We start from the raw sequence: 24,019 nt of genomic DNA, 5'->3' as shown, positions 1-24,019 counted from the left end.
GCCCCCATCGCCCCCCTCCCGCGTTCCCATGGAGATGAAATAACAGAAAATTCCTGAACTGCTCATAATATCCCAAAAACTTTTCTTGGTGCATATAAACCAGGCATTAAACACTCTTGTGTAAGCAGTTTATATGTTTGGAGGGGACTTCCTCCCAAAATAAACCAAAAAACCACAACCCTCTTACACAGCTTCAGCATCTTAACGTTAATTATGGCACAAACTGTGAAGGGAAGGATAATTGCAAGGGAAGGAGAATCCCGAGTCTCAGTGCCAATAGCTTTCCCTTCAATTACGAAACTTCAGTTTTCTATAAACCAGATAATCTTCACTAGGCATCAAAGCCCACATAGGAATTCCCATAAAGATTTTTATGAATTAGTGAAAACAACAAAAATTCAGTGGTGTCGCTGCATCCTGATGGAACTGATTTAACACCCGTGCAAACAATGAGTTATTCAGAATAACTGCAAGCCTCGGTGCAGCCACTCTGAAAAGCAACTGTTTGACCCCACAGTAAAATGGTGTTTTGGTGAAAACATTCTCCCTACGAACTCAACCCCCCATTTGCTGAATCCTGTGTGGCTTTTTGTTTTATTTATTGGGTTTGGACTCCATTCAGCAACTCATTTTTTAAAAAGCGTCATTTGTATTTACTGAGTTGCATTCATTGCTGCTAGCCTTGAGCTAATCTGGTGGAACGTTCAGCTAAATTTCAAGGTCCTTCTCCATAGATAAAACCAGCAGAAACCTGAACTCCTCCACGTTTGGACAGCCGCGATCCAACAGCAGCCACACCATAGAAGTAGCTCCCTGCAACTGTTATTTTCCTGATTATAAAACACTATCTCTCGAAGTTCCCCTAAAGGAATTTTGCCGCAAAGTAACTTTCTTTAGCTTTTCAAAGAGAAGGATTTGTGCGGGCAGATTAAGAATTTTCAAGCAGCAGGCAGTTCCCAGCCAGCCCACCCCCACCACGCCAGCGTCGGGAGGGGAAAGCTCGTGAAGCTCCATGTCACGACAGCGGCTGCAGCAGAGAAGGGCTGGCCCAGTGTGGGCTATATGGAAGCGAACCTCCCCTCACCTGTCCCAGAAGGGGAAGCACCTCGTTCTCTGGGGATTAGATGAGATTAAGTGTCTCTGGCTAATCAGCAGGCTCAGTCCTGTTGCATACCTGCTCACTTGTGAGTTCTGGTGAGCGGTTAGCATAGCAACCAGAGCGGTATCTTAGAACAACAACATAATGTTTCATTTTTCCAACAGAAGAAGGAAAAAGTAAGATGAAAAGGATTTTAAAGCTCTGAGAGGAGCACACCGCTGCCTAACCCGTTTAGAGGTTTGCCGTTCCTTGGCTAGTCTCACGTTACTTCAGACTCCTGATCCCCGATGCCTGGCTTAGGAAAATCATTTTCTCCTTATCTCTCTCCAAATCTTCCCTTGAAAATATTGCTAAGGTCACTGAAGCGCTTTGCCCTGCTTCTCAAAATTATCCAAGACTTCTGCCAGTGTTTACAGGCTGCGACTCTCTTCTGTGAGACAATACCCTGTGAGCTCAGGAAATCAAAAACGGGACAAAAAGCTGAACAGGTCTCGTGCTGTCCCTGCCGTGAGCAGAAGGTATCTGTGGGAGGCACCCCGTGCCTAAGCCAGAGCCTGGGCAGGGTAACTCACCTGGTTTGTTGCTTATGTAAGTCAGAAAGAGTGCAAGAATTGTAAATTATTACGAGTATCTCCAAAAGACAGCTAATGACTCTCGAAGCTGTGGTGACTCAATCGCTCACCATCATCTGCAATGTCTACAGGCTCCCGCCTGCTTCAACCCAGCCTAGGAAGCGGCCTGAAGCTTTGCGTTCTGGCCCACGCGTAACCTTGGGAGGACCAAGAGAAACGTGCCGAGAGCAGGAATGGGCAGAGCCGTGTAGCGGGACGCACACGCCGGTTCCTCGCACCACAACAGTTCGTCATCCTCTGCTGCTGGGTAAAACACGGCTCTTCCAAAGCTCTGCTATCTGTAGCGGCCTTTTATAACTTTCTGCCTAATTAGCTTGGTATGTCATTCCATAACATCTTTCTTTGGTTTATCGCTCAATTTCTTCCACTACAGCATTATTTAATGCTACTGTATTATTTACAGCGACTGCAATATTTGGAGGATGATTTGTACAAAGGACAATTTACACAAAGTTGTATTGCACTATGTCCTATTTCTGCTCTCTGAAGAAGCAGATATTTAATTCCCAGAACAGTAAATCCCTTAATCTGAGCAAACCTAGATATTGAGCTGGAATCTAAAATGTAATAAGTAGAAGATAACGATATTTTCACCTTTCTAGTTCTGATTAATAAAACGCCATCCCAAACGCATAGTTCAAATCCTGTAATTCAATATTGCAGAGAAATTTTAGGTTAGATGAAACATTCGGATTAGCAAATCTATCATTTCAACAGACAAGCTACACAAATTATGTGCTTGCCTTCAATAACAGGGAAGACACTCACCATCTCAGAGCAATTTTGATGGGCGTAGTAAGGCAGGAGGTGAAGAGGTCAGCCGGCAGATCGGGGATCATGGGCAGCAGCTCGTTGGCTTCACACGCCGCCAGCTGAATGCAGTTCTTCATCGAGGGCGGCAAAGGCATCTGAGCAAGTGGATGGTTTGGGTTAATCGCCGCCACCTGGAGAGATCAAGGAGATTACTCAGTTTATGAATTCAGTAAAGTTAATTTCGACACCGTTTTGAAAATATCTAATGAAGAGCTTCAAAGTTTGACGGATTGCTGGATTTGGAGAAATTTAAAACTATGGTAGCACCAGTCATAGTTTTAACTCACGTATAACTAAGAGTATTTAAATGTATTCACCATGACAATACCACACCAGCAACCTGCAACAGACTGAACTGCGATCACCACTTCGGAGTCCTCAGTTCACATTTGCCAGCCTGGACTCAAGCGCTGTAGAAGCAAGTTGGGCTAGGTATTCTTTCTTTTACATTTAAGCAAAACCCATCCTTCCTGTGGCACATAACCATTCGCCGCAGATGGCAGAAGAGCTTCAAATGGAAAACTGGAATTCGTTCGGCTGTGCGAGGCAGCATTCCCTGCCACGGAGCAGAGAATGATCTTGTTGGTAAGCCAGGAGGACACTGACCCCCCTGTGTTTCTCCCCATACATCTTTCTACTTCACTAGAGCAAAAAGGTCAAGCTGGGAAAAGGAGGAGAGAAAATGACAGTATGCAATCAGAGAGGCTATCTTCCAATAAAAACAGAAAAAGAAATGTGCACTGCCTTCCGCAATGCAAATAGTAACCTATCAGCAGATAGTTTTATGACAGCTTTAATCAATCCTTTGGTAAAAGGGTTCCAGGTCCTTACACATAATTCCTCTGGACGGAAAAAACATGGTAATTTCTGCTCTAAGCAGCGAGTGTTACACTGAAAAATAACTCTAAAGTAAGGTCTTTGCATCTCAAGATCTAGGACTGTTCTAACAAGACAGCATTTTCCAAGAGTCAATTAGTTTATATTTAATTGGGCACTATCGCCTGTTTAAAATACTCAGAACTGAGACATGTTAGCGCAGATCTCGCGCCAGCCACGGACGGATGGAGTGGGTTGGTCCGATGGCCTTTGTTCGCCTGCAGACAAGAACCAGCTTTGCAGAAATGTTATTCAACTGTTTCGCTCCACATGCTGTAGATCAATTTTCAAAAGGCAAGAAAGAACAGGAAACGAGCAGACACTTACATGGGCTTAGTCACTGGTGTTTTAAAACCAAGGTCAAGTCTGCTGCGAGCGAGTTGAGTTTCTAAAATTCTGACCTGCACTATGGCAAGCAATTAATCTGTCCAAACATCAGTCTCTAAAGCAGAAATACCATATATACCGATACTCCCGTTGTTCAAAACCACAGCGATTCTCTTAATTAAAATTACTAAGAGTATGATTGTTGAGACTAATAATTCACACAATGAAAAATGCAGATAATCTTTCCAGGCCCTTTCTGAAACAAGCAAACAAAACTAAACGCTTCAGCCACGCAAAATTTTGATCTACGGTACTCAAAGGTTCTTAAAGGAAAAGGGCAAAGAACCTTAACCTGTGCGGTGTCTTCAGTGCCCTTCCACGTACAAGTCAGAAAGGGAAGACCCATCAAAGTCACCTACGTGCTGCGTTAGCAAAAATAACAGAAGTACGTTCTTTCAAAGACCAACGCTTCAGCCAGTTTCTTTTTTCTTTTTTGCCAACTGAGTGAGGTGATACAGTTGACTAAGAAATTCATTCTTTACCATCTTCATACCTGAAAAATTCTGCCCGTCTGAAGAAGAAATCTATTTGGTGTCTCTGACAGGGAACAGAATCACACGTCTCTTGTCTAGTGAAGGAACCTGATAAGCTACGGAGAAGTTTCAGATGCTTTTTCACAAATTCTGCAACCTATTAAGTTTTTTGATTCTTTAAATACTTTTTTTTTTCTCCATTCCATTCCCAGAGGCAGCAGTGACACACTTCGGCTTTCTCAAATTGGCCAAATTAGCCAAGACTTGTCCTTGCTCTCAGTTGAGCCGCTTTCAGCAAAGATTCCCACCGTCCTCGGGGTGGAAGTGAAGCCACGCTCAAGTCCGCGCTTGTCCTCTACTGACATTTACTGCACTTCTCAATAAAACTTAAGCTGTACACCAGTAACAAAAAAAGGGTAATTAAAATACTGAAAAGATCTTTTATTTGAGGAGAAAGGCATGAGAGACAGTGGAAAAGCTCAGCTTGCCACAGATTTATAAATATAAAGCAGCCAAACTGCTTAGCTATGGCTGCTCCTTCCCTAAAGACAGACTTGCCCTCTGGGCATCCTCATAAATGGGATCCGTAAGCAGGAAGTACATTTAGATGGATTTTCTGCCTCCTGAGTAGCGTGGAACACTGAAGACTTGACGTTTGTCACGCTCTGGTAGAGCCCTCGGTGCCGTCGGGGAGGGAGCTCACTCTGCAAGACCCGCTCAGCTCCTGGCTCCGGCGCAGCAGCAGGAACTACAGCAGCGGTGACACATCCAGTGCCAATATTTGCCCATTAGGGGATGAACTATTAACAACCATAAAGGGAACATACAATACCAGGTAGTAATTACAGATGCCGTCAGGCGTGCAGGGGTAATGATGTAGCAAAAAGATTATTTTACAAAGTAAGTGCGAAAGGAGAAAAAAAGAAAAGGGAAAAAAAGAGGGACGAGTAAAGCCCACTATGAACATTAATTTTTGCGTCTTTAGAACATCCACTGAAGTCAGACTTTCTAGACTGCTTGGTTCCCTCACAAATGTACCTTTTTATTAGGGCAAGATATGGAATAAGTCGGAACCTAAAGAAAGATTAAAAATATCAACTGGCAAAGAAATACTCATTCACGACTGTAAAAACAGTAAATAGACTGTGTAAAGGTACCATATTTGAAAGGTCCTCAAAATTATTAATTCTTTCTATTACCTGCAATCTGTAATTGTGTTTTTCATATATCGACAGTTCCTGTACGCGGTCGGTTAGAGGCAGCCCTTGCAGCAGCCCGTAACTAACTCCCAGCTTCCCGCAGCAGGAACAATCCCGGTATCCTCCCGTGTGAGCTCTGGAAGTACAAACTCCTCGCCCTCAACCGAGCACTTACTGCGTTACTTACTGTTATTTCAGGGCAACTGACAATCCACAGCCTTTCAGACAAAATAATAGTGGTAATATTAAATTTATCAATTATACTCAAATATGCTATCGTAAGATGGTGGTAATTAATTTGTCCTGAAAACAAATTACAGCTGCCCAAGCTAAGGAGCATCACATTTGCTACTTGCAAGAGCTGTGTCTATCCGGGGGAAGAGCTAACGGATTTGCAACTATTACTGCTTGTAATTAACACAGAGGGAAATAATACACAGATTTTAAGCCACTGTTACTGAAAACATTTATGTACCTACACAATTAGACTGAGAAACAAGCGCTTGAGAGAAAACCAAGCTTTTTTGAATTAACTGATGTGTTCAAGGTAAACCTGGGAGCAACTCTGCCCCAAGACGGAAAGGAGGGGTTGTTGGTATTTGAAGCGTCGGCCGGACCTGCCAGGTTCACCCAGTTCCTGCCGGGAGCACCCTCCTCCCCTCGGGCAGGCATTAATGCAGCTACAGAAAAGGGGATGTTCCTCCCTCCCAGCAGATGGTGGATTAGAAAAATTTCTCCCCCCAGATGTGATGCTAATGACAGATAACGTTCTGCTCTGCTGTCATTAAGCTAATTTTTGGAGAATTACTGTTGGAGATGGAAAAATAAAAGCTGTGAGTTCCTCAGCTCCAATTAGGACTCGTTAGTCATGTACCCTGCTGACGGGGAAAACCAAGCGGCACCCCCAGCGCAGCGCCCAGCTCCCGCACAGCCGAAGAACACAGCGAGGCGGCCCACAACTGCAAGGTACGCCGCTGGAAAATTCTAACGATGAAGTTGAAAAATCAAAAAGTGAACCGCATGCTCTGCTGCACGGGATACAGCAGACAGATTTCAGCCTTCACCGCGGCACGTCTCAACTGGGACCTTAGGATGGCAGAGCTTTGCTGTATGAAACCAGCGTGAGTCAGAGGCAACACAATGTCACAATTACACCGAAAATTAATCAGAAATAACCAGCCTACCGTTTTATCATTGTCAGCACAGCACACTTGAAGTGCCTGCTAAATTCTCCAGAATTACGGTCATTTGTATCCGCTCACAGGATCACCAGGGTGAGCTGATGAGATGGTTCAGAGCTCCCAGAGCCACCCCTTCCACCCCAGGCAGCGTGCGGAGCCCGGAGCCCCACGGTGGGTGCCCAGGGTGGGCTCTGGGGTTGCCGCCGGCTCTGCAGCGCGGGCTCATCCCCACCTTCCCATGGTGCCCGCGGCCGTCCGCACACTCTGCCCACCCAGCATCCACCCGGGCCTTACCCCTGTCCTGCCCGACCCGGCATCAGTTGGGAAAGCAGGAGCAGCAACTCCTGTTTCTATAACCCGGGGTCAGTTTCCAGGTCTGAAAAGTGTCTTTTGGGGCAGGAAAACACTCGCTTTCTGATACAAATAGCAGGACAAAACCAAAACAAATAAAGGCAGGATCAACTGGAAAATATACATTTTGAATCTTAAACTAATTTATCACACATCATAACCACGTTGTGCTGCTAAATGGATGTTTCTTATCTGCAAAATACGTACTTTTGTTTACCCACATATTAAACCAAACCCTTAGCTTAACTGCCCATCCAGTTGGAAATTAAACCAATTCACAGATATTTCTCTGAGACAGTCCACGTCTCCCAGAGCGCAGGGAACGCGCCAGTCCCTGCATCAGTAGCACCAAACTTACAGTTCGCAACACCGTGACATATTAGGAATGATGGGGATTGGCAGACTTTATTAGCTTAATCACTGCCCTGTAAATACACAATACAGAGCTACAATCAAATGACACAGTTATCTCCACATCTGCCCATTCCCCATCCCACCAAAAGCCAGTCGCAGCTGAGCTGGCTCTGGTGCCTTCAGAGCTGCATCTGCCTCCAGCCTCGGCCCCCGCCGCCATCTCCTGTGGATAGAAGCTGGTGTCAATGGGAGTCTGTCCGCCAGGGGATGGCAGGACAGGTCCTGCCTCTGGAATACAAATTCCTCTTCTTACTGGAACCCATAGGCTTCTTCCTATCTGCCCACCTGGAGTACTGTGTCCAGTTCTGGAGCCCCTACTACAAGAAAGATATGGATGTGCTGGAACGTGTCCAGAGAAGGGCCCCGAGGATGATCAGAGGGCTGGAGCACCTCTCCTGTGAGGACAGACTGAGAGAGTTGGGGTTGTTCAGTCTGGAGAAAAGAAGGCTCCAAGGAGACCTTCTAGTGGCCTACCAGGATCTTAAGGGGGCCTACAGGAAAGCTGGGGAGGGACTTTTTAGGATGTCGCGTAACGGTAGGACTAGAGGGAATGGATTAAAACTGGAGATGGGTCGATTCAGACTGGACGTTGGGAAGAAGTTCTTCACCATGAGGGTGGTGAGCCCCTGGCCCAGGTTGCCCAGAGAGGTGGTGGAAGCCCCATCCCTGCAGGGGTTCAAGGCCAGGCTGGACGGGGCTCTGAGCAACCTGATCTAGTGGGAGGTGTCCCTGCCCAGGGCAGGGGGGTTGGAGCTAGATGATCTTTAAGGTCCCTTCCAACCCTGACAATTCTATGATTCACTCACACACACTGGCCATACTTTATTTACTAACAAAAGGGAAAAAATGTATTTACTCTCCAAGTGCTACTTCGGAGCAGCTCTATAAAGAAGACAATGCACCACGCAGCGCTACAACATGAGCTTTTCTCAGGTATCTCAGAGAAGCGTTAACTGCTTTTCTAGCACTCCCGAGTTCTCATTTCTTTTTGTGCTTTCTCTCTTTGGAGACGGAAGAGGATTTAGATTTTACATTAAGAAAGAGTACCAGCCTTTATATTCCATGAACAATGAAAGCCAAATGTAATGGGGTTGCAAGCATACCTATAAGCATGTTGTAATTAATTTTTACAGTTCTGGTGGAACCGTAAAATCTGATGGCGCCTGGCAAGCGCTCTCTGCTATCCAAAAACAAGGGATCCTGAAAAAATGTAAACTAAATAGCCCTGGCTTCCCTCGGCCTTCCCTGTGGGACTACAGAGAAAGGCAAACTCCTCTAATCTCCCTTCGGTGAGATGGGCTGACAATTATCTTGATCGCTCTCAGCAGCCCCTCCCAGTACCAGCTCCAGCTCTACTTCACTTTTCATGAATTTGAACAATTCAATAGTTTATAGTTTCCCAAATGAATTCTCAACCATGCTTTGTATGACCCTGTAGGCACTTCGCTATCTGTGACCAAATCTTCTGCTTTCTATTATAATAAGCAGTTATCTCAGCAAGACTTTAGCGGGGAAATCTAAAGACAGAGAATGGAAAGCTGACGTACGACCCTGAAAGTGTTTTCATAATGGAAGTAACTGGTAGTTTTAACCTGTGTTGCAAAGAGAAGAAATACCAAAGCAGGTTTCCTCTGTAACCCCACATGTTTTGCAAATGAAAAAAACCCCAGAATTTAGGATTCGAATGGAATTTAGTATTCTTCTTGTAATAAAGGCTGGCATCGTTACTTGTGCCCGTCTCTCTCACGGTACCCAAGCGCCTCGCTGCAGCCAGCGCTGTCCGTCCGCCCTTCCCTGCACAGGCTTCACCCCAGCCACGTACCTGTCACCCAGCAGAACCCAACAGGGACACCCGCGGCCACCTCCCTTCCCACACAGCTCCAGAGTCAGTCCAGAGCTCAGCAAGAGCCAAGGAAAAAGGAAATTCATGAACAAAGCAGGGAAAGAAAGGGTAAAGTTAGGCTCATTTTTAACCTGCTTAGGAACAGAACGAGAAAACAAAACAAAAATCCAGACGGGTGCGTTGTACAAGCAAAAGAGAAAGGCTCCGAAAAATATCACAAAGAAAGTCTCAAGCTGATAGGAAATCCTGAAAAAGGAGAGCAGAGTACGACCACCAGACACTTCCCTTGACTTAAAAAGATGGCAACCTTCAAAAGGCATCTGTTACCCGTACTATTGATCTGTGTCTCGCAGTTTCATGTTCTTCCCAAGCCAGAGGCTTTGGGAAGTTTCTTGTCTTTACAAAGTATGGCATCATCCCCGGCTGAGGAGAAGGAACAATGAAACAATCTGCACATCTCAAGCTATTGGGCTGCTTTCTGTCAGCAGAATGGAATTTCCACCTGCCAAAAGAGTCACCACAAAAGCACCTCCAAAAGCGGAATTTAGAATTAAAAGAATTAGAGCCAGGGATACTGTCAGTATCTGCTTGAAGGTTGTATTTATGACAGTCAGTTGCCTGATTAATTAATATTCCTTCCTTGAAGTTGTGGTTTGTTTTTTTAAAAAAAAAACCCAACAAACAAAACAATGTCTTAGAACTGTGAGAGTGTAAGAAGTTTACCTTTTAAAAATGTGCTTTCCCTGCAAGCTAGAGCTAGCAGGAATTGCTGGCAATGGGCAGTCGAACCATCCAAGCTGCTCTACAAAGAATCCTGACCTCTTACCTTCCGCTTCGCATTTCAGATTCACTTCAATAAATTTATTAGTAACTACATTTGCAACGAAAGACAGCTTTTCATTAGAAACACATTAAACTCAAGCAGTCTGTGAAACTGAAACCACCAGTGACACCCCCGCCGTGTATCGGGTTCGTTTTATTTTGGTTTGCATTTTTACGTTCAGTTCAACAGCACAAAACTTTAACTACATCCAAATACATACCCAGATACTAGACTTTTGCAACTAAAATAAATATGTCTAGTTCACCTCAGCATTTATCTCGTCAGAAAAGACCATTAGGGCACAAATTGATTCTATTAACGTTACCATTTAATTAGCGCTTGTATTAAAAATTGTTCCTAGTTTAATAGGATAGGAAACTGAACCAGAAAGACTGGAGCGGCAAAATTATTTGCAAATTAATTTGCCTTCCAACATAGCTTTAAACACATTTTTCAGCTGTACGGAGCAAAGCAAGCTTAAACTTAACCCTGCGGCCCAAACCCCAGTGAAACCTTTGCGACAGCCTGAGATCTCACCTCCAGCTCCTGCTCCCTCTGTAGTGCAAACTGTTTGAAGGACTTGACGATAAGGCCAGCGTTAGAGCAATCGTAGACAAAAATGGAAGGACTCCCCATCCAAGTCTGCAGGTCGTATATGGAGAGAGGAATATACTGAGTATAGTTCTGGAAGAAGAAAAGAGACACTCGAGTTACCAAGAGGCAGAGAAGCAGCAGAACTTTCACTAGTGAGATAATAAATGACACACAAAAAAATTCCAGTTCTAAAATCACAAAATAAAACCTAGACTGAACATTGAGCATATTAATCAACACAAATACCAATCAACATCTGCTACTAATGAGGACTACCGGCACAACACCAACACAAGTGGCAAGTAGATTTTACGGTGGTATTGTCTGAAATGCTAATCCCTAAACTAAAATTCTGAAACTCAGAGTGCTGTGATATGCGCTAACAGCCCAATCAGCATTTAACTGTCCAATTTTATCTCACATTGCTGCAACACTGATGAAGGATGTAAACCAGCTGTCTTTAATTTAACATCAAACGTCTCAAACTGAAGACTCCATCAATAAATCAAGATTGATAATTAAGGCTCTATAGCCCATCAGCAGCCACCCCATCCTAGTTTAATGAGATGCTTCATAATTTTATTACAGCCTTTAACTTCTGTGCTTCAGAATTATCCAATAAAATTAAAACCAACAAAGCCTGCCTTCAGCAAAGGGAAGTACCGACAATTTAGTTCCTGAAAATGTGAAGTATTTTGTTCCTTCTCTTCCACCTTAACCCCCAAATAATTGGAGGCAAGAGCTTCTTAAAATACAAGGAGGATCAAAAATCAGACCTTTAAAATTAGCTACGGAGGGCCACACGCTAAGCCAAGTGGCAGAACTGAATATAAACCCGAGCAGATTTCTGTTGGTTGGGCCTGCGGGTCCCTCCAAACCGCCAGCAGCCAAAGAACCGTCCCATCCGCAGCCAGAGGGAACCTGGCCATGGGCCGTCAGCACCGAACTCTGCCCAAAATCTCCATGAACGCCCCGACGTTCCTATTAACGTCAGCAGCGTGATGGATGGGATCATAACTCCCATTTAAAGTCAAGAGACTTAGAATAGCTGTAATAAAACCAGTAAACTTTCACAAGAATCAAATTTTCAAGGACACATATCAGCGGATATAAAGACAGAAGTGATCATAAACCGTATGTTAGATAAGGTAGGAAATAGGAAGTCATTTCAAAATCCAGTTTTGCCCATATATAACAGTTTCGGCTGTTTCATTAAAATTAATAGGAAAAATTGTTTATAAAAGCCAAAGTTTTAGGGAGCTGGGAACTTTGCAGATTCTTGCAGGGTAGAATGAGAGATGAACAATTCGCCCTCGGCCCAGACCTCTTCGAAGGACACCACTCCTTTTAAGCACATTCCAATCAGAGTAAGTTATATATTAAAAAGTCTGCCCTGACACGTGTAACGGGTGAGATTTTATGGGCATGCATTGTTTTAACTTTGTATTTATAATGCATATCGCCACAGTTAAGATCGGATTATAGCTCTGATTAATACTGTGGTATTTCAAAACAGAAGAACTTTATGTTCCGACTTTACCGCGGGGGTCACACATAACTTATCAAATTTGCTAATGATATGTAAATGAGGTAGTTTGAAGAAAAAAGGAGTGTTAACGAATAGTTTTCTAGCGTGCTCGCTCAGGGTGCTCTTTTGATGCTTGCTCACCCTGCCCCTGCCACGCTGGGAGCCACGCTGTGTGTCCCTGCGGTTTGTCCTCAGAATGGGCTGGGGTTTTTAGCAGGGAAGTTTCTGCTCTATTAACGCAAGTCCCAGCATCCCTCTGTGACCACTTACAGGAACGACGTAACCAACAACCAAACTAGAAACTGATTTTGAACAGATTTCATAACCAATCGATTAATGAGCAACTCAAAAATATTAAAAAAACCCAACCACATTCTTCATATTTTGCAGAGACGTTCCCCAGAACTTCAGAATTAAACACGTTTGAAGCCGGGGTGGGTGTGTGGGTTCATTTTTACCTTTCTGATACCATGTTGGGATTTTCTCAGAAAATAGCAGCAAGCCAAACTAGAAAGAGGACACTGCTCCTTATAAATACAGCAGCACTCACAATAAATATATGAAAAGCGTGTTATTGCGTCTTCAAAATCTGGCAAAACCCCAGGTAATGCCAAATGAATGGGTGTACAAGGACTGTCTCGACCCCTCCTTTGTAAGCTGATACTGAGCAGCAAGCGGGAGCAGGAACCCTGCAGCAAACTCATGTACAATTCCGTAATTAAGCACTGGCTTGTAACGCCTGTCCCCAGAGCACCGAGCCCTGGCGACCTGCTCCGGCCGGGAGCAGGCTGCGGCTTGGTGCCCTTCTGGCCAAACGGAGGGTGTCTGAGCAGAGCTGGGGACAGGGTGAGCGATATGGAAATAGGTTCCAAAGGACTTAACAGGAACACAATGATGAGGCACATTTTCTGTTTCGTATTCTCACATCAGCAGCAGAACTTGCTTCTGACTGTGCACACGTTTCACGTCTTTTTGTGCAACAATAAGACGTAACAGACCAAGGAAAAGGACATTTTCAAAATGATCCTTCCTTCCAAAGCATGGTACAATTTCTCTTTCCTTTTCCTATCTAAGATGAAACGCTTGAAGCGATTCTCTAAAGAGATCTCCCTAAAGCGAAAAAGCTTCCTCAGAAAGTTGCTGGCGCTGGACGGACACGTCCCTGGAGGTGCCACGGAACTCGGGGTGGGCGCCCTGAGCGTCCTGGGGGAGCAGCCGATCCCCAGCCCTGTTGGAGGGAGATCTCTCTAAAGCAGTCTCTAAAGAGATCTCTCTAAAGTGAAAAAGCTTCCTCAGAAAGTTGCTGTGTTCAGCTTCTGTCCTGGGATTTCTGAACTCCGTGGAATCCCTCAGAAATCTCAGGAAATGAACCTTGTGGCAACGAACCTATGGGAATTCATCCTCAATTCTTTCTATACAACTTACTATCTCCCTAACCAAAAGGGTTCAGGAACGTTTTGTTTGTCGAGCTGCAAAGTAAAAATTACAAACTAAAGCACTATAAATGCCTTCATGGGCTTTTCAAGTGCCTTATCCAAATTGTCCCATAGTCCTTCCTCTTCCCTGCCCTCCAGTGGCACTGGGAGCACTGGTCACTGGATGGAGGGACTGACATGTGCAGCCGAAGTCGATCAGGCTACAAGATACTGCATGAAGGTTTTATCTTTTTTAATCTACGTGTCAGAATATACCATGCTTAATCTCTCCTGAGCACACTCCTGCCGTGCGAGGAAGGGTTCTTGCAGTGCGCAGAGATGGGGGCCGTCCCTCCGACAGGGCTGGGGGCTGGCTGCTCCCCCGGGGCGCGCAGGGCGCCCACCCCGGGTGCCGCGGCACCTCCAGGGACGCGTCCGTCCAGCGCCAGCCCCTCTGTCAGCGAACCCTCCCCGCTGCACAGCAGACGGCTTGTCAGAAGAGTAGATCATAAAGCACAGGAGAGAAGCGTTCTCCTTATATTACCATTTTAAAACATCAGTTCAGACAGAGCACCAACTGTGCAAGGGCAGAGATCTAAATTAATTTTAAAATACCAACTCTTGTGAAATTAAGGGGGGTATATTAATGAAGATCTAATACTACGTGAACTTTCTCCAGCATCATCACAAAGTGCTCCTACACCCCTCCATCTCTTTGCTGTCCCTGATAGCCTGCTGGCACGTGTCGGGAGGTTTAAATAATCCCTGGCGCTAGAGGAGAGAGGAGATGAGCAGCCATGTGCTCTTCCCCCCGCCGCATCATCCCTCCTCCAGCCCCAAACACAGAACTGCTTGGGGTGTTCTGACAACACCATGACATTCCTGGCACCACAAGCTTCAGTAGGAGCTGAAAGCTGCAGCCTCTTGCAAAACACGAGGAATAAACAAACCTAAGCGTTTTGTGACAGCAAAAGTAGGATTTCCAAAGATGGCTGGTTGTTAGAGGGGACGTGGGTGAAAGAAAAAATTGAGTGGGCACTGAGGTGCTCTAAGTTCCCCGGCTCTCTGATGGCAGCGCTGCAAAGCTGCTTTCGCTTCTTCCCCCCTCACAGCAAACGGGCAGCAAAGCATCGGCGATGGGTGCGCGCGTCCCTGCACCCCGGAGAGCCCCGGCACCGCAGGCACTGGCAGCTCAGCACAACCACGGCCGCGGCAGGGAGAAGTCCTCTCTGTCACCACCCCCGCCATCAGCCCACAATGGCTGCACACCAATCTTATGGGAGGAAAAAAAAAGGAAAGGAAAAATGAGCATGTACAGAGGGAGAACAAAGGCATATTGAAATGTCTGGGCAGACTCTCAGAATTCATTGCTGTCTCCTGCCCTTGAACTAAAGCCGATGTCGCCTCTCCTGCCTGCCCTGCCACCCCCAGGCCCCCCAGCACCCCCACCCAAACCCTGCGTCCGGCCCAAGGAGCCTCCCGGGACCACACGTCCCAGTGCTTCGGGTCCCAGGGGCAGGAGAAAGACGCTCAGCCCAGCCCTGTGGGAAAAACCCAACACGTTTTATTTGCTTCGTCAAACACAGGTCAGCCTGAAACACGTCCCATCCACCAGCAAGGCCCGTTTCACCCTTCTGGCCCCTCGCTCGGATGATCTCAAGGTCCCTTTCAGCGCTGCCTTCATGCTCTTATAACTGAGACTTCCTAATTTTAAAATGTCAGCACAGTCAAATTTCAGTACCTCCACTATTTCAATTCGAGAGGGCAATGATGTGAGCCTCTGCTTAGATCTGAGACCGAATTCCTGAGGACCGATTTCTAACCAATGCTGACTGTTTTCCCCTGGTATTTCCTTAAATTTAATCCTTTGCTTAAAAGAAAAGTTCTACTCCTATTTATTTTTTTAAAAAGCCAATATTTGGTAACATGCTGCAAAAATTACTAAGTTTCACCTTTCCCCATCAAACTCTACGACAACCAGGTTTTTCCACAGTCAGTAAGACAAAGCAGCGAGACCTCAGCTCCTCAGCTCCAGCGGCGTCCCCACCACATCGGCCGGCGGATGCTGCAGCGAACTGGCAAATACCCAGTCAGCTCTTAATAAAGCATCGGGCACGACACACAACTTCACTGAGCGGCAATTTCCTCCTCTTCCAGGTGTAACGCGCTCAGCCCAGCATTCTTTCTGGCTTATTTATTACCCACTGGCTGTTAAGGAAGAAGAAGGTCACTCCCATTTCTTCTTAAACACCAAACTCAGCTTCAAAATGAGTTAGCATTCAGATCAATTGTTTATCGGTCTGAATACTAATCAAGTCTCCAATATAGACGCACCACAACAAAGGGATGCCCTCTTGCACTTCCTCCCCTTCCCTGCGACCCTGCTCTTTCAAATTATGAGTGAATGCTCATTCAATTACAAAAATAATACATGTGAAGTATGAGAAAAGCAGCTCAATGAGCCCCCAAAATCAAATAGGAGCATATCTATAATAACAAATGCAAGTCCTATGTCAGCTGAATGTACTTTTCAGCTTCAAGCAGTTTCCCTCCATTTCCTAAGACTCCATTCCAACTCGGTTGCCTTTAACAGACACTAAATACCGTGTGTATTATACCGTAAAGGGAAAGCAAAGTACATTTTGGTCACATTCGGCATTACTGGACAGGTGTTGCATGTGATCTACATAGATGTACAAATTATGGCTACAAACCAGGGCTAAGCAGAAGCGACAAAGGTCTTTAAAAAAAGAGAAGATACCTACGAGATTGTGCTCGAGGCTCTCCAGCACCCTGTGCTCCGCTCAGAGCCAGCCACGATCTTTATTGTCCTCAGGCAGGATCTCCAGCTGCCCTGAACAACGGCTGGTCAGGGTCAGGAGACATTTTAAGCATAAACTTTATGCGAAGGACTTAACAGCCAGCCAGTGACATAAGGCAGCAAAGCCAAGGCCCTCGGGGAGCCCCACGGTTTGCCTGGCCAGGGCAGAGCCGGGCGCTGCCTCTGAGGAGCAGCACGTGAGAGAGCTGCTCCTCGGGGTTTGGTGCACCCCAGAGGAGATGCGCTGCCCCCCGGGAGGGGAGGGATGACCCGTGCGCTCTCAGGACTCCAAGAACAGGAAGAAAGCAAACAGCTGTCAGCAGGGGGGGTCAAAAAAAAATAATACCTGTGAACACATTTTAAACCCTGAAAATGCAGTTGCTCTCTAACAGAATTTAGGGAAGCGAAGCAGACTCAGCTGAGCAGCACTGCTGCGCAAAGACGCACCTTATTGAAGACCCAGATCTCCCCATTTACTGTTGGCCTGGGCACGCCATGTCCGTTGTAGTGGAAAAGTACCCGCTCTTCCTTGGCGTTTCGGCGCAGAGACGTACACAGTTTCTTAACTTCATCCACCGTAGGGTCAAGACTCTGCTTGTACCTGGCCTAGTAACATAAAATGTGAGATAATAATTTTAAATGTAAAAACAAATCTATTTAAGATGCAGGCACCTAGTTAAGATAGAAGCATGTATATAAACTCGTTACGTTGGAAAAAGAAAACACAAAACATTTACTGTAGAGCTGAATAAACAAAATATGTCTGCTGTTGGCGTGTGGGATTGCACATGCAGTAACAGCACGGGTTTGACTGAGTTTATCGCATCTCTCAACTCCCATCCGTCTCGCCCAGGGATTACCGACATTCAGAATGCCTTAGGAAGGTCACATATGTTTTCAACATTAGGCAGCCTCAAAAATAACTCTGCACAATTCTCTGATCCTCAAATTCATACCCTGTACATCTCCAACTGAACAAACTTCCCTCTTTAAGACAGAAAATAGTAGAAATCAGATATTCTGTAAACCTCAAATCTCATACTGAAGTGTTCCTTCCCTCCCGCCTGGAAAAGGGACACAGCTCTTGCTTCAAGCCTTAAAAGCAACAGCACCAGGGTGAAGGGGAGAGGAGAAGGTCAGACTGCTGTCCTTCATGGAACAAGAATAGCATCAGCCTCATCCTCTTCCTAAGCCGTGACCGGTTAGTTCCCCTTTTATTAATAAGACAGGTGTAACAGAAGCCTGGCCAACACCTCTGCAAATACGTTAAACCTAGATGGAGTCTTGCTTTTTCTACAGGGACCCACAGCAGACACAGTGAAAACTTTTATGGCAAAAAGTTTGTCTCCAAAGAGAAACACGGGCAACTTCCTGCAGCTGTACCACCTCCACCCTGGCCACGCTCGTTTCCAGTACCGGGGCTGCTTTGCGCTCGCAGCTCTCTCCGTCCCAGCAGCTCATCACCGCTACCGGCTCCTTCAGGCCCTGAACAGCTACACCTCAGTGGGCCTCGTCTGCTCTTCACGCGGCAGAGGCACGGGGAAGACTGCCAACCAAGCGCTCAGCAGTTTTAAAAGCAGACCAGTTACTGGCAGACACTAAAAGAGGCTAGAGAAACTACAGAGTTACAGAAAAACGAATGAATGTGCAATCAGCGAGCGTGTGACAATATTATTCAACATTCAGTGACAGACAAAAACAGGAAAAAAATCAAAGTAATCTAGCATAACACTAACATACTTTCAAATTAACTTACTATTAGCTGCTAAAATCAGGCACCGGGTTACTCCAGACCGTACTGCACACCCCTCCCTAACGAAGGGTTATGGACGTAACAGTATCTCACAACCTCACCTCAACACCAGCCCATGCGTTAAGACAACACCATCCTCAAGATGAAAGTGCACAAAAGTCCCAGGAATCTGATATTCAGGCAGCTGGGTAAAAAGAGGGAAAACTGCTCGAGAGCCCTTGGCAACCAACTCTTGCTTTTGGAAGAATTTTATATTCAGTCTGCTCGCAACTTTGGCTGTGGACACTCCATTGCCGTTCCCAGCTGTACAGCTCTACAAGTCCATAAATCAGAGCACATTTCTGTGTTTGAGGAAGAAAAAAAAAAAAGCTTAAAAAAATTCCAGTGCTTCAAAAACATTTTTACGTCGCTAAGTTCAAGATGCCCATGCAGTCTGCCTTCTCATACTCAAAAGTGCATTTTTTTGAAGCAAGGCCAAATAATAACAAAAAGTCTTTCGACTGTCCTTTGAAAGATAAAAGCCTGTTTCTTCCTCTCTTCTGGAGATCTGCGGAGAGAGACTGAGAATCCAGAATCACAATGGCTTAAAAAAATTAAAGCCGATGTATTGAAATAAAGAACCAAGTTTAAGATCAGGACAATTGTATATGTACCTCTACAAAATCTGCTCTTGAAAGCCTGTTTATAAACCAAACCAAGGTCTCAGAACTTTGGGCTTCTTAGGCTTTCTCCTATTACAAAGATAAGAAAGTCTTAAAATAGCACAGTAAAAAAGGATGAAGCACTTTAATAGAAAAATGTTTTGCTTATCTATGAAGCTTGAAAAACTGATATCATGCTGTTCAATTAATATTCAGCATCTCAAGCCAACAGGCAAGATGGATACAATGAACGGCATCATTTGCATGATTACAACAACGAGGAAAAGCAAGCAAAAGGAGAAAAAATATTAAGAAAGAACCAGCGATCTGACACACTCATCCTTTCTGGGAAGTTCCGCACTAAGTAAAGATAAGAGGCTGTATTAATCTTAACACGGATCCCCCCACAGCTCCTTCTCTCTCCTTTCACTGTTGTTATGAAGGCGCTGATTTGCAAAATGTGCATCTTAAATCACGTTCTGCCCGCTGGCATCTTTACAAGACACTATAACCCGAGTGGCTGGTAATTTTTCAGCTCCTTTTTTTTCGAAGGAGAGCACGCTCATTCGAACACTCCTCACGTCCTTTCAGCATAAATATTAAATACAGCTCACAATTAATGGAGGTGAATTCATACTCTAAAACTAAAGCCTGTAGATCTAAAGATCCAAACTGTAAACATATTATTTGTGCACCGAGAAACACAAGGCTGAGAAGAATGAAAGGGGAGGAGGGAGCCTGTAACCAAGCAGACAGCCTCAGTCCTTCCCGTCGGCTCAGGACTGCCAGGCGTGGGTTTATTGCACATCATTTACACACATACAACAAGAAACAGGGAGCCAAGGAACAAACTAGACCAGCTGGTGTCTTTCTCCCCCCCCCCCCCCCCCCCCCAAAAAAATATCTTCAAGGCTTTCTTCATCAGTGTGCAAAAAATACCAGGAGAATAAGTACAGCAATTACAAGAAACGCTCAGGGCTTGTTCATCTGACTGGGGTGTGGGGCGTGAGTTTTGGGGGGAGAGGAGGAGCTCACTCTTATGTGATGCTCTGGGGGACAGGGTGCTATTTTTAATAACTGCTAAAAACAAGTAAGGTCTCCTTCCAGAACGGAACTAAAGAAACTGAAGATCTTTGAGAAAAACGTAGAGAAACAGCATGAAAACCTTGCTCCCCCTGCGCTGCCACCCCCACCCAGCACCACAACATGTTACTGAGGACCAGCCCTACAGCGTCCCGTGGCATTTGACACGGCGACACCCAGGTGGGCTGGTCCAGGAGCATTCACCGATTCAACAGATTTACCTTTCCTTTCACTGTATGAAGAAGCATTTTTTAAACACTGTTTTAGTTCTCGTATGAAAACTTTGCATTTTAGCATCACCACCCCTCTGATGAATAGCTTCCCTTTGTCGCCCTCCCACATCTCCTTCCGTCACCGCTCATTTGTCTTCCCTGGTGATGCTGTGCTCCATTCCTTCCCTTCCACCTCCAAACAGATGCTTTCAAGCAGTCATTAGCGCAAAAGGTAACAGAAATCCTAACCTAAGCCCTGGAAAGGTCTGTTGGGCTTAATAATCTCAGCAACTTCTGTTGAAATCACGCAGACACGCAACGAGGCTTTATGTTTTGTTTTCCCTTTGGTTTCATGAGCTTTTGACCAGTTGCAGACTGTTCCTGCCTCTGAGGACCATGCTGGCCTTCCCTGCCCTCTCTTAGGTGTCGATAGCAGCTATTTCCTGGTGTTTGGCAAGGAGTCTTTGCTTCTGACACAATTATCAGACAAGACAAACCAGGCTCCGATTCCTCTGCAGAGGATGCCCAGCCGTTTACCCGCTGCTCCCAGCCCATGCTGCAGTCGGAGCGTCAGAGCTGCCAAAGAGCCCGACCGGAGCGCCGTGATGGACAAGCCTGAATCGCTGATGGTGTTGTCAGCTGCTGCCTTTCTGCTGTGAATTTGATTTTCTCGTCACCTCAGTGTCTCACTGAAGAGCTCCTGTCAAAAGCAGTAACTTTTTGGTGCCTGATCCGGACAATCCTCATCATTCTACTCACGCAGGCAAAATTAAGTTGTGCTTTTTTATGTAATATTGCCACACTTTTACACAACACTCACTGGTTTATACAACCTTTTTCCTGTGTACCTCTTTAAAAATACAGTTATGTTAATTTTTAAGACATTTCAAATTTCAGTATACTACAAACTTCTGGACTGACAAAATATTGTATTGACAAAGTTGTGGGAAATAGGAGGAATTTCAATAGGAAGAAGCTCTAGCACCCAAAACGGGAAAAGAAAACAGTCTGGGGCTAAATACCATGTGCAGGGGCTCGATGTTTTTGCTGCGGCCATTAACATTAACTGTGCTTAATGCTGAAATTTGAAGTGAGACGGTTTTGCTCTAAAGCAGTTATGCTGATTGCCTATTGATGTGCTCTCTCAGAACGACTTTCCAAATTATTTCCAAATTTCCTATCACGAGAAAATCAAAGGAATCACCTTTAAGAAAGAAAACAGGGATTCTCTAAAAATGTGATCTATCCAAATCATATCGTTTCCGTATTCAAGACGAGAGCAACATTCTGGCTATACCTGGTTTGGAAACCGTCCTTAGGATCTACGCCAGCTCCGGGCCCTGTTCACCAGGACGAGCGCGCGAGGCTGACACCACCCGTGCAATTGGCAGGGGTGGGAAAACACCGGGGGAGAACCACCAGCGGGCAGATAAAGCGGAGCTCCAGCTGAGAGCCAGCCCGCGCCTCACCCAGCCGCGCCGGACACCGGGGCTCCCACACAAACCACAACCAGCAGCGGCGATAAAGCACGAGCAGTGTCCCTTTTGCTTCACGAGGGATTTAGTTCTTTCAAAGGATAAATAAAACACCCACATGTTTACTGATTAGCAGGGGATAGCAGTAACCCCTCTGTCTGAAGGGGAAAAACCAATTCACTGTGTTCATCAACTCCCATCTCGCTGGGAAATGTCGGTATGTATTGGCTGCGTAAAGTTAACTCCCACAGTTTGGTGGATTTTTGTGCTTAAATTAATGGCTCTGCCTTGGAAACTTCCACCTAATTGCGGGTTTTTAATTTTACTTTGAATGAGGCTAAAACATAAATCAAAGAACGAGGAAAAGCGGCAGCGGCAGGCCCTGTGGCAGGCTATCCCCACGCCGCGCTCCGCAGGGCAGGGGCCGCAGCTCAGCAGGTCCATGGGAAGGGGCTGCGGCTGCCGGGTGAGAAACCGGCACCCGACCCCTGCGATCGCTGGGGTGCCGAGGGCAGGAAACTCACCGCAGGACCAGGCCCCACCTGGAGCGCTAAAGGTGACAATTTGGGAATAAGTGATTTAAGTTGCTGATGTTGCTTAGCTCTTAATGGGCAACGGGGAGAAAGGCCAGCTTTCCAGCCCCGCTGGCACTCGCCAGCCCAGCGGGGTGACAGACGCACGCTGGAGCACTACGGCATTTGCATCGGGGAGATGATTTTTTTTTTCCCCTTGAAAAAAAAAAAAAAATAAATACAGGGATAAACCTATTTTCCAATCGAAGTTATAAAATTCAAGCCTTGATCTTTCATTTTCCTGCAGCCTACGACATCAGTCTCGGTTCCAGAAAGACTCCACAGCATTGAGACCCCAGTGTGCCTGTGAGTCAATGCCAGAGTAGCAACACTTCGCACAGCGGATGTGAACTATATGAAAAATGCATCTGTTGACATTCCTAGCCTTTGCTATTTACAATTTATAATATCGCCCTGTTTTCACTCAGCATAACAAAAGCCTGAAGTCACTCACCTTTTATCCCTAAGATACCTTACTAAACCTGATGGGCGTAACTTCCATAAAAATAAATTCATACTTCATTTTTTAAAACTCACGTTGGCCCGTGATCCCAAAATTGCTTTCCCTAGTAACACCACGCCGCTGAGGTGGGATGCTTCGGATGAGTCCGGGCTGAGGAACGTAGCGATGCCCATGACTTCCCCGGCGGCTACAGAGACATTCACTCTCCAAGCCGCTGCCCGGGCGTACGGCTCTGAGGAAGGGAAAGAGGGTAAAACTGTGCTCGTCTGAGCGGAGAGCCGGCATCTTCTGTGCAAGCTCAGGGGCTCACACTTTAAAGTCAAGAAATTCTCAGCCATAACTGGGGAAGCAGGATTTGAGCCCCTTAGACAGCATTTGGCAGATGAAGCCTGTGTGGAGCGGCTCACAGGGCACCGGCAAGAAACAGCCTGAGAGAAGTGTGCAGGGGGTTAAATTACCCCAGCAATTAAAATTCGACGTGTAGGGGCTAAGGAAGCTCTCCATGAAATCACAGCAGTTTCTGTCCATACCTGCCCTCCTCTCATTCCCATCTCTCCTCGAAGGGATCAAAATCCCCCTTACCATCGGACACACTGCCAGGGAAAAGATTCCCCAAAGCAGGCACGGCTCCAGCAAGCAGCTCTGCTCCCCTCCAGAGCCGCTGGCACCGCTGCTCCGCTGACCGCCTGAACACGCGTTCCTGATTTATCAACAGAAGAAATTACTGTCTTTTACACTTCCTTACAGAAGAAGCCACACGCATGATCCTACCCAGAATCTATAATGGTTTAAAGTATAACAGCTTTATTTTTCCGAAGTTTTTTTTTTTTAAACGGCTACTGGGTGGCAAAGAATCCCACATGTAAAACAGCGCACACAAAGCAAGAAAAACACAGCTTCAGAGTTACCGCTACAGGTAAAATAAATAAAATAGAATCACTACAGTTGTAGCATTTTGAGTTTTTCAAACCTCACAGAAGAGCTGCCGGTTGATATGCAGGATACGGGCACCAAAAAGAACTGAAGGGTTTGCTATTCCACACTAGTCTTCCTACCTCATTGCTCAGTCCTGTATAAACTCGGAAAGCAAAGCTGGGCTGGATTTCATGGAGTAACCCAGTCCCCCCCAGCGAGCCCAATGCAGAACCAGTCACCGCCGTGTCCTTCCTGACAATTGCCCATCGAACCTGTGTTAGAGCCTTCCTACCGCACACGCCCAAAGGCCTTGGCAAGGCAGCGAGCGCTGCATTTCCCTTATTGTTACGAACATATTTTCCTAAGATAGCCTAATTCTGCCTTATAATGATTTATAATCTTTTCTGCCTTATTCTTCAAAGCGGCTCTACTGCTCAAGGTGAACCTCTCCATAAA

General features: G+C 45.8%; 1 protein-coding gene across 4 annotated transcripts in view; it reads right to left on the bottom strand.

The window, feature by feature from the left end:
* The window catches only part of RPTOR (regulatory associated protein of MTOR complex 1), a 156,168-nt gene that overhangs the window by 94,502 nt on the left and 37,647 nt on the right, over positions 1 to 24,019 (bottom strand). For all 4 annotated transcript variants that reach the window (XM_054221548.1, XM_054221547.1, XM_054221550.1 and 1 more), the window contains exons 4-6: positions 16,897 to 17,055; positions 10,629 to 10,775; positions 2,500 to 2,675 (exon numbers count right to left, since the gene is read on the bottom strand). In XM_054221548.1, coding sequence (XP_054077523.1) covers positions 2,500 to 2,675; positions 10,629 to 10,775; positions 16,897 to 17,055 — 482 coding nt within the window. The remainder of the gene's footprint in view (positions 1 to 2,499; positions 2,676 to 10,628; positions 10,776 to 16,896; positions 17,056 to 24,019) is intronic.

This window comes from Rissa tridactyla, chromosome 15 (genome assembly GCF_028500815.1).
Source record: "Rissa tridactyla isolate bRisTri1 chromosome 15, bRisTri1.patW.cur.20221130, whole genome shotgun sequence".
NCBI classification, from domain to species: Eukaryota; Metazoa; Chordata; class Aves; order Charadriiformes; family Laridae; genus Rissa; species Rissa tridactyla.
This window is presented reverse-complemented; position numbering and strand designations above follow the sequence as displayed.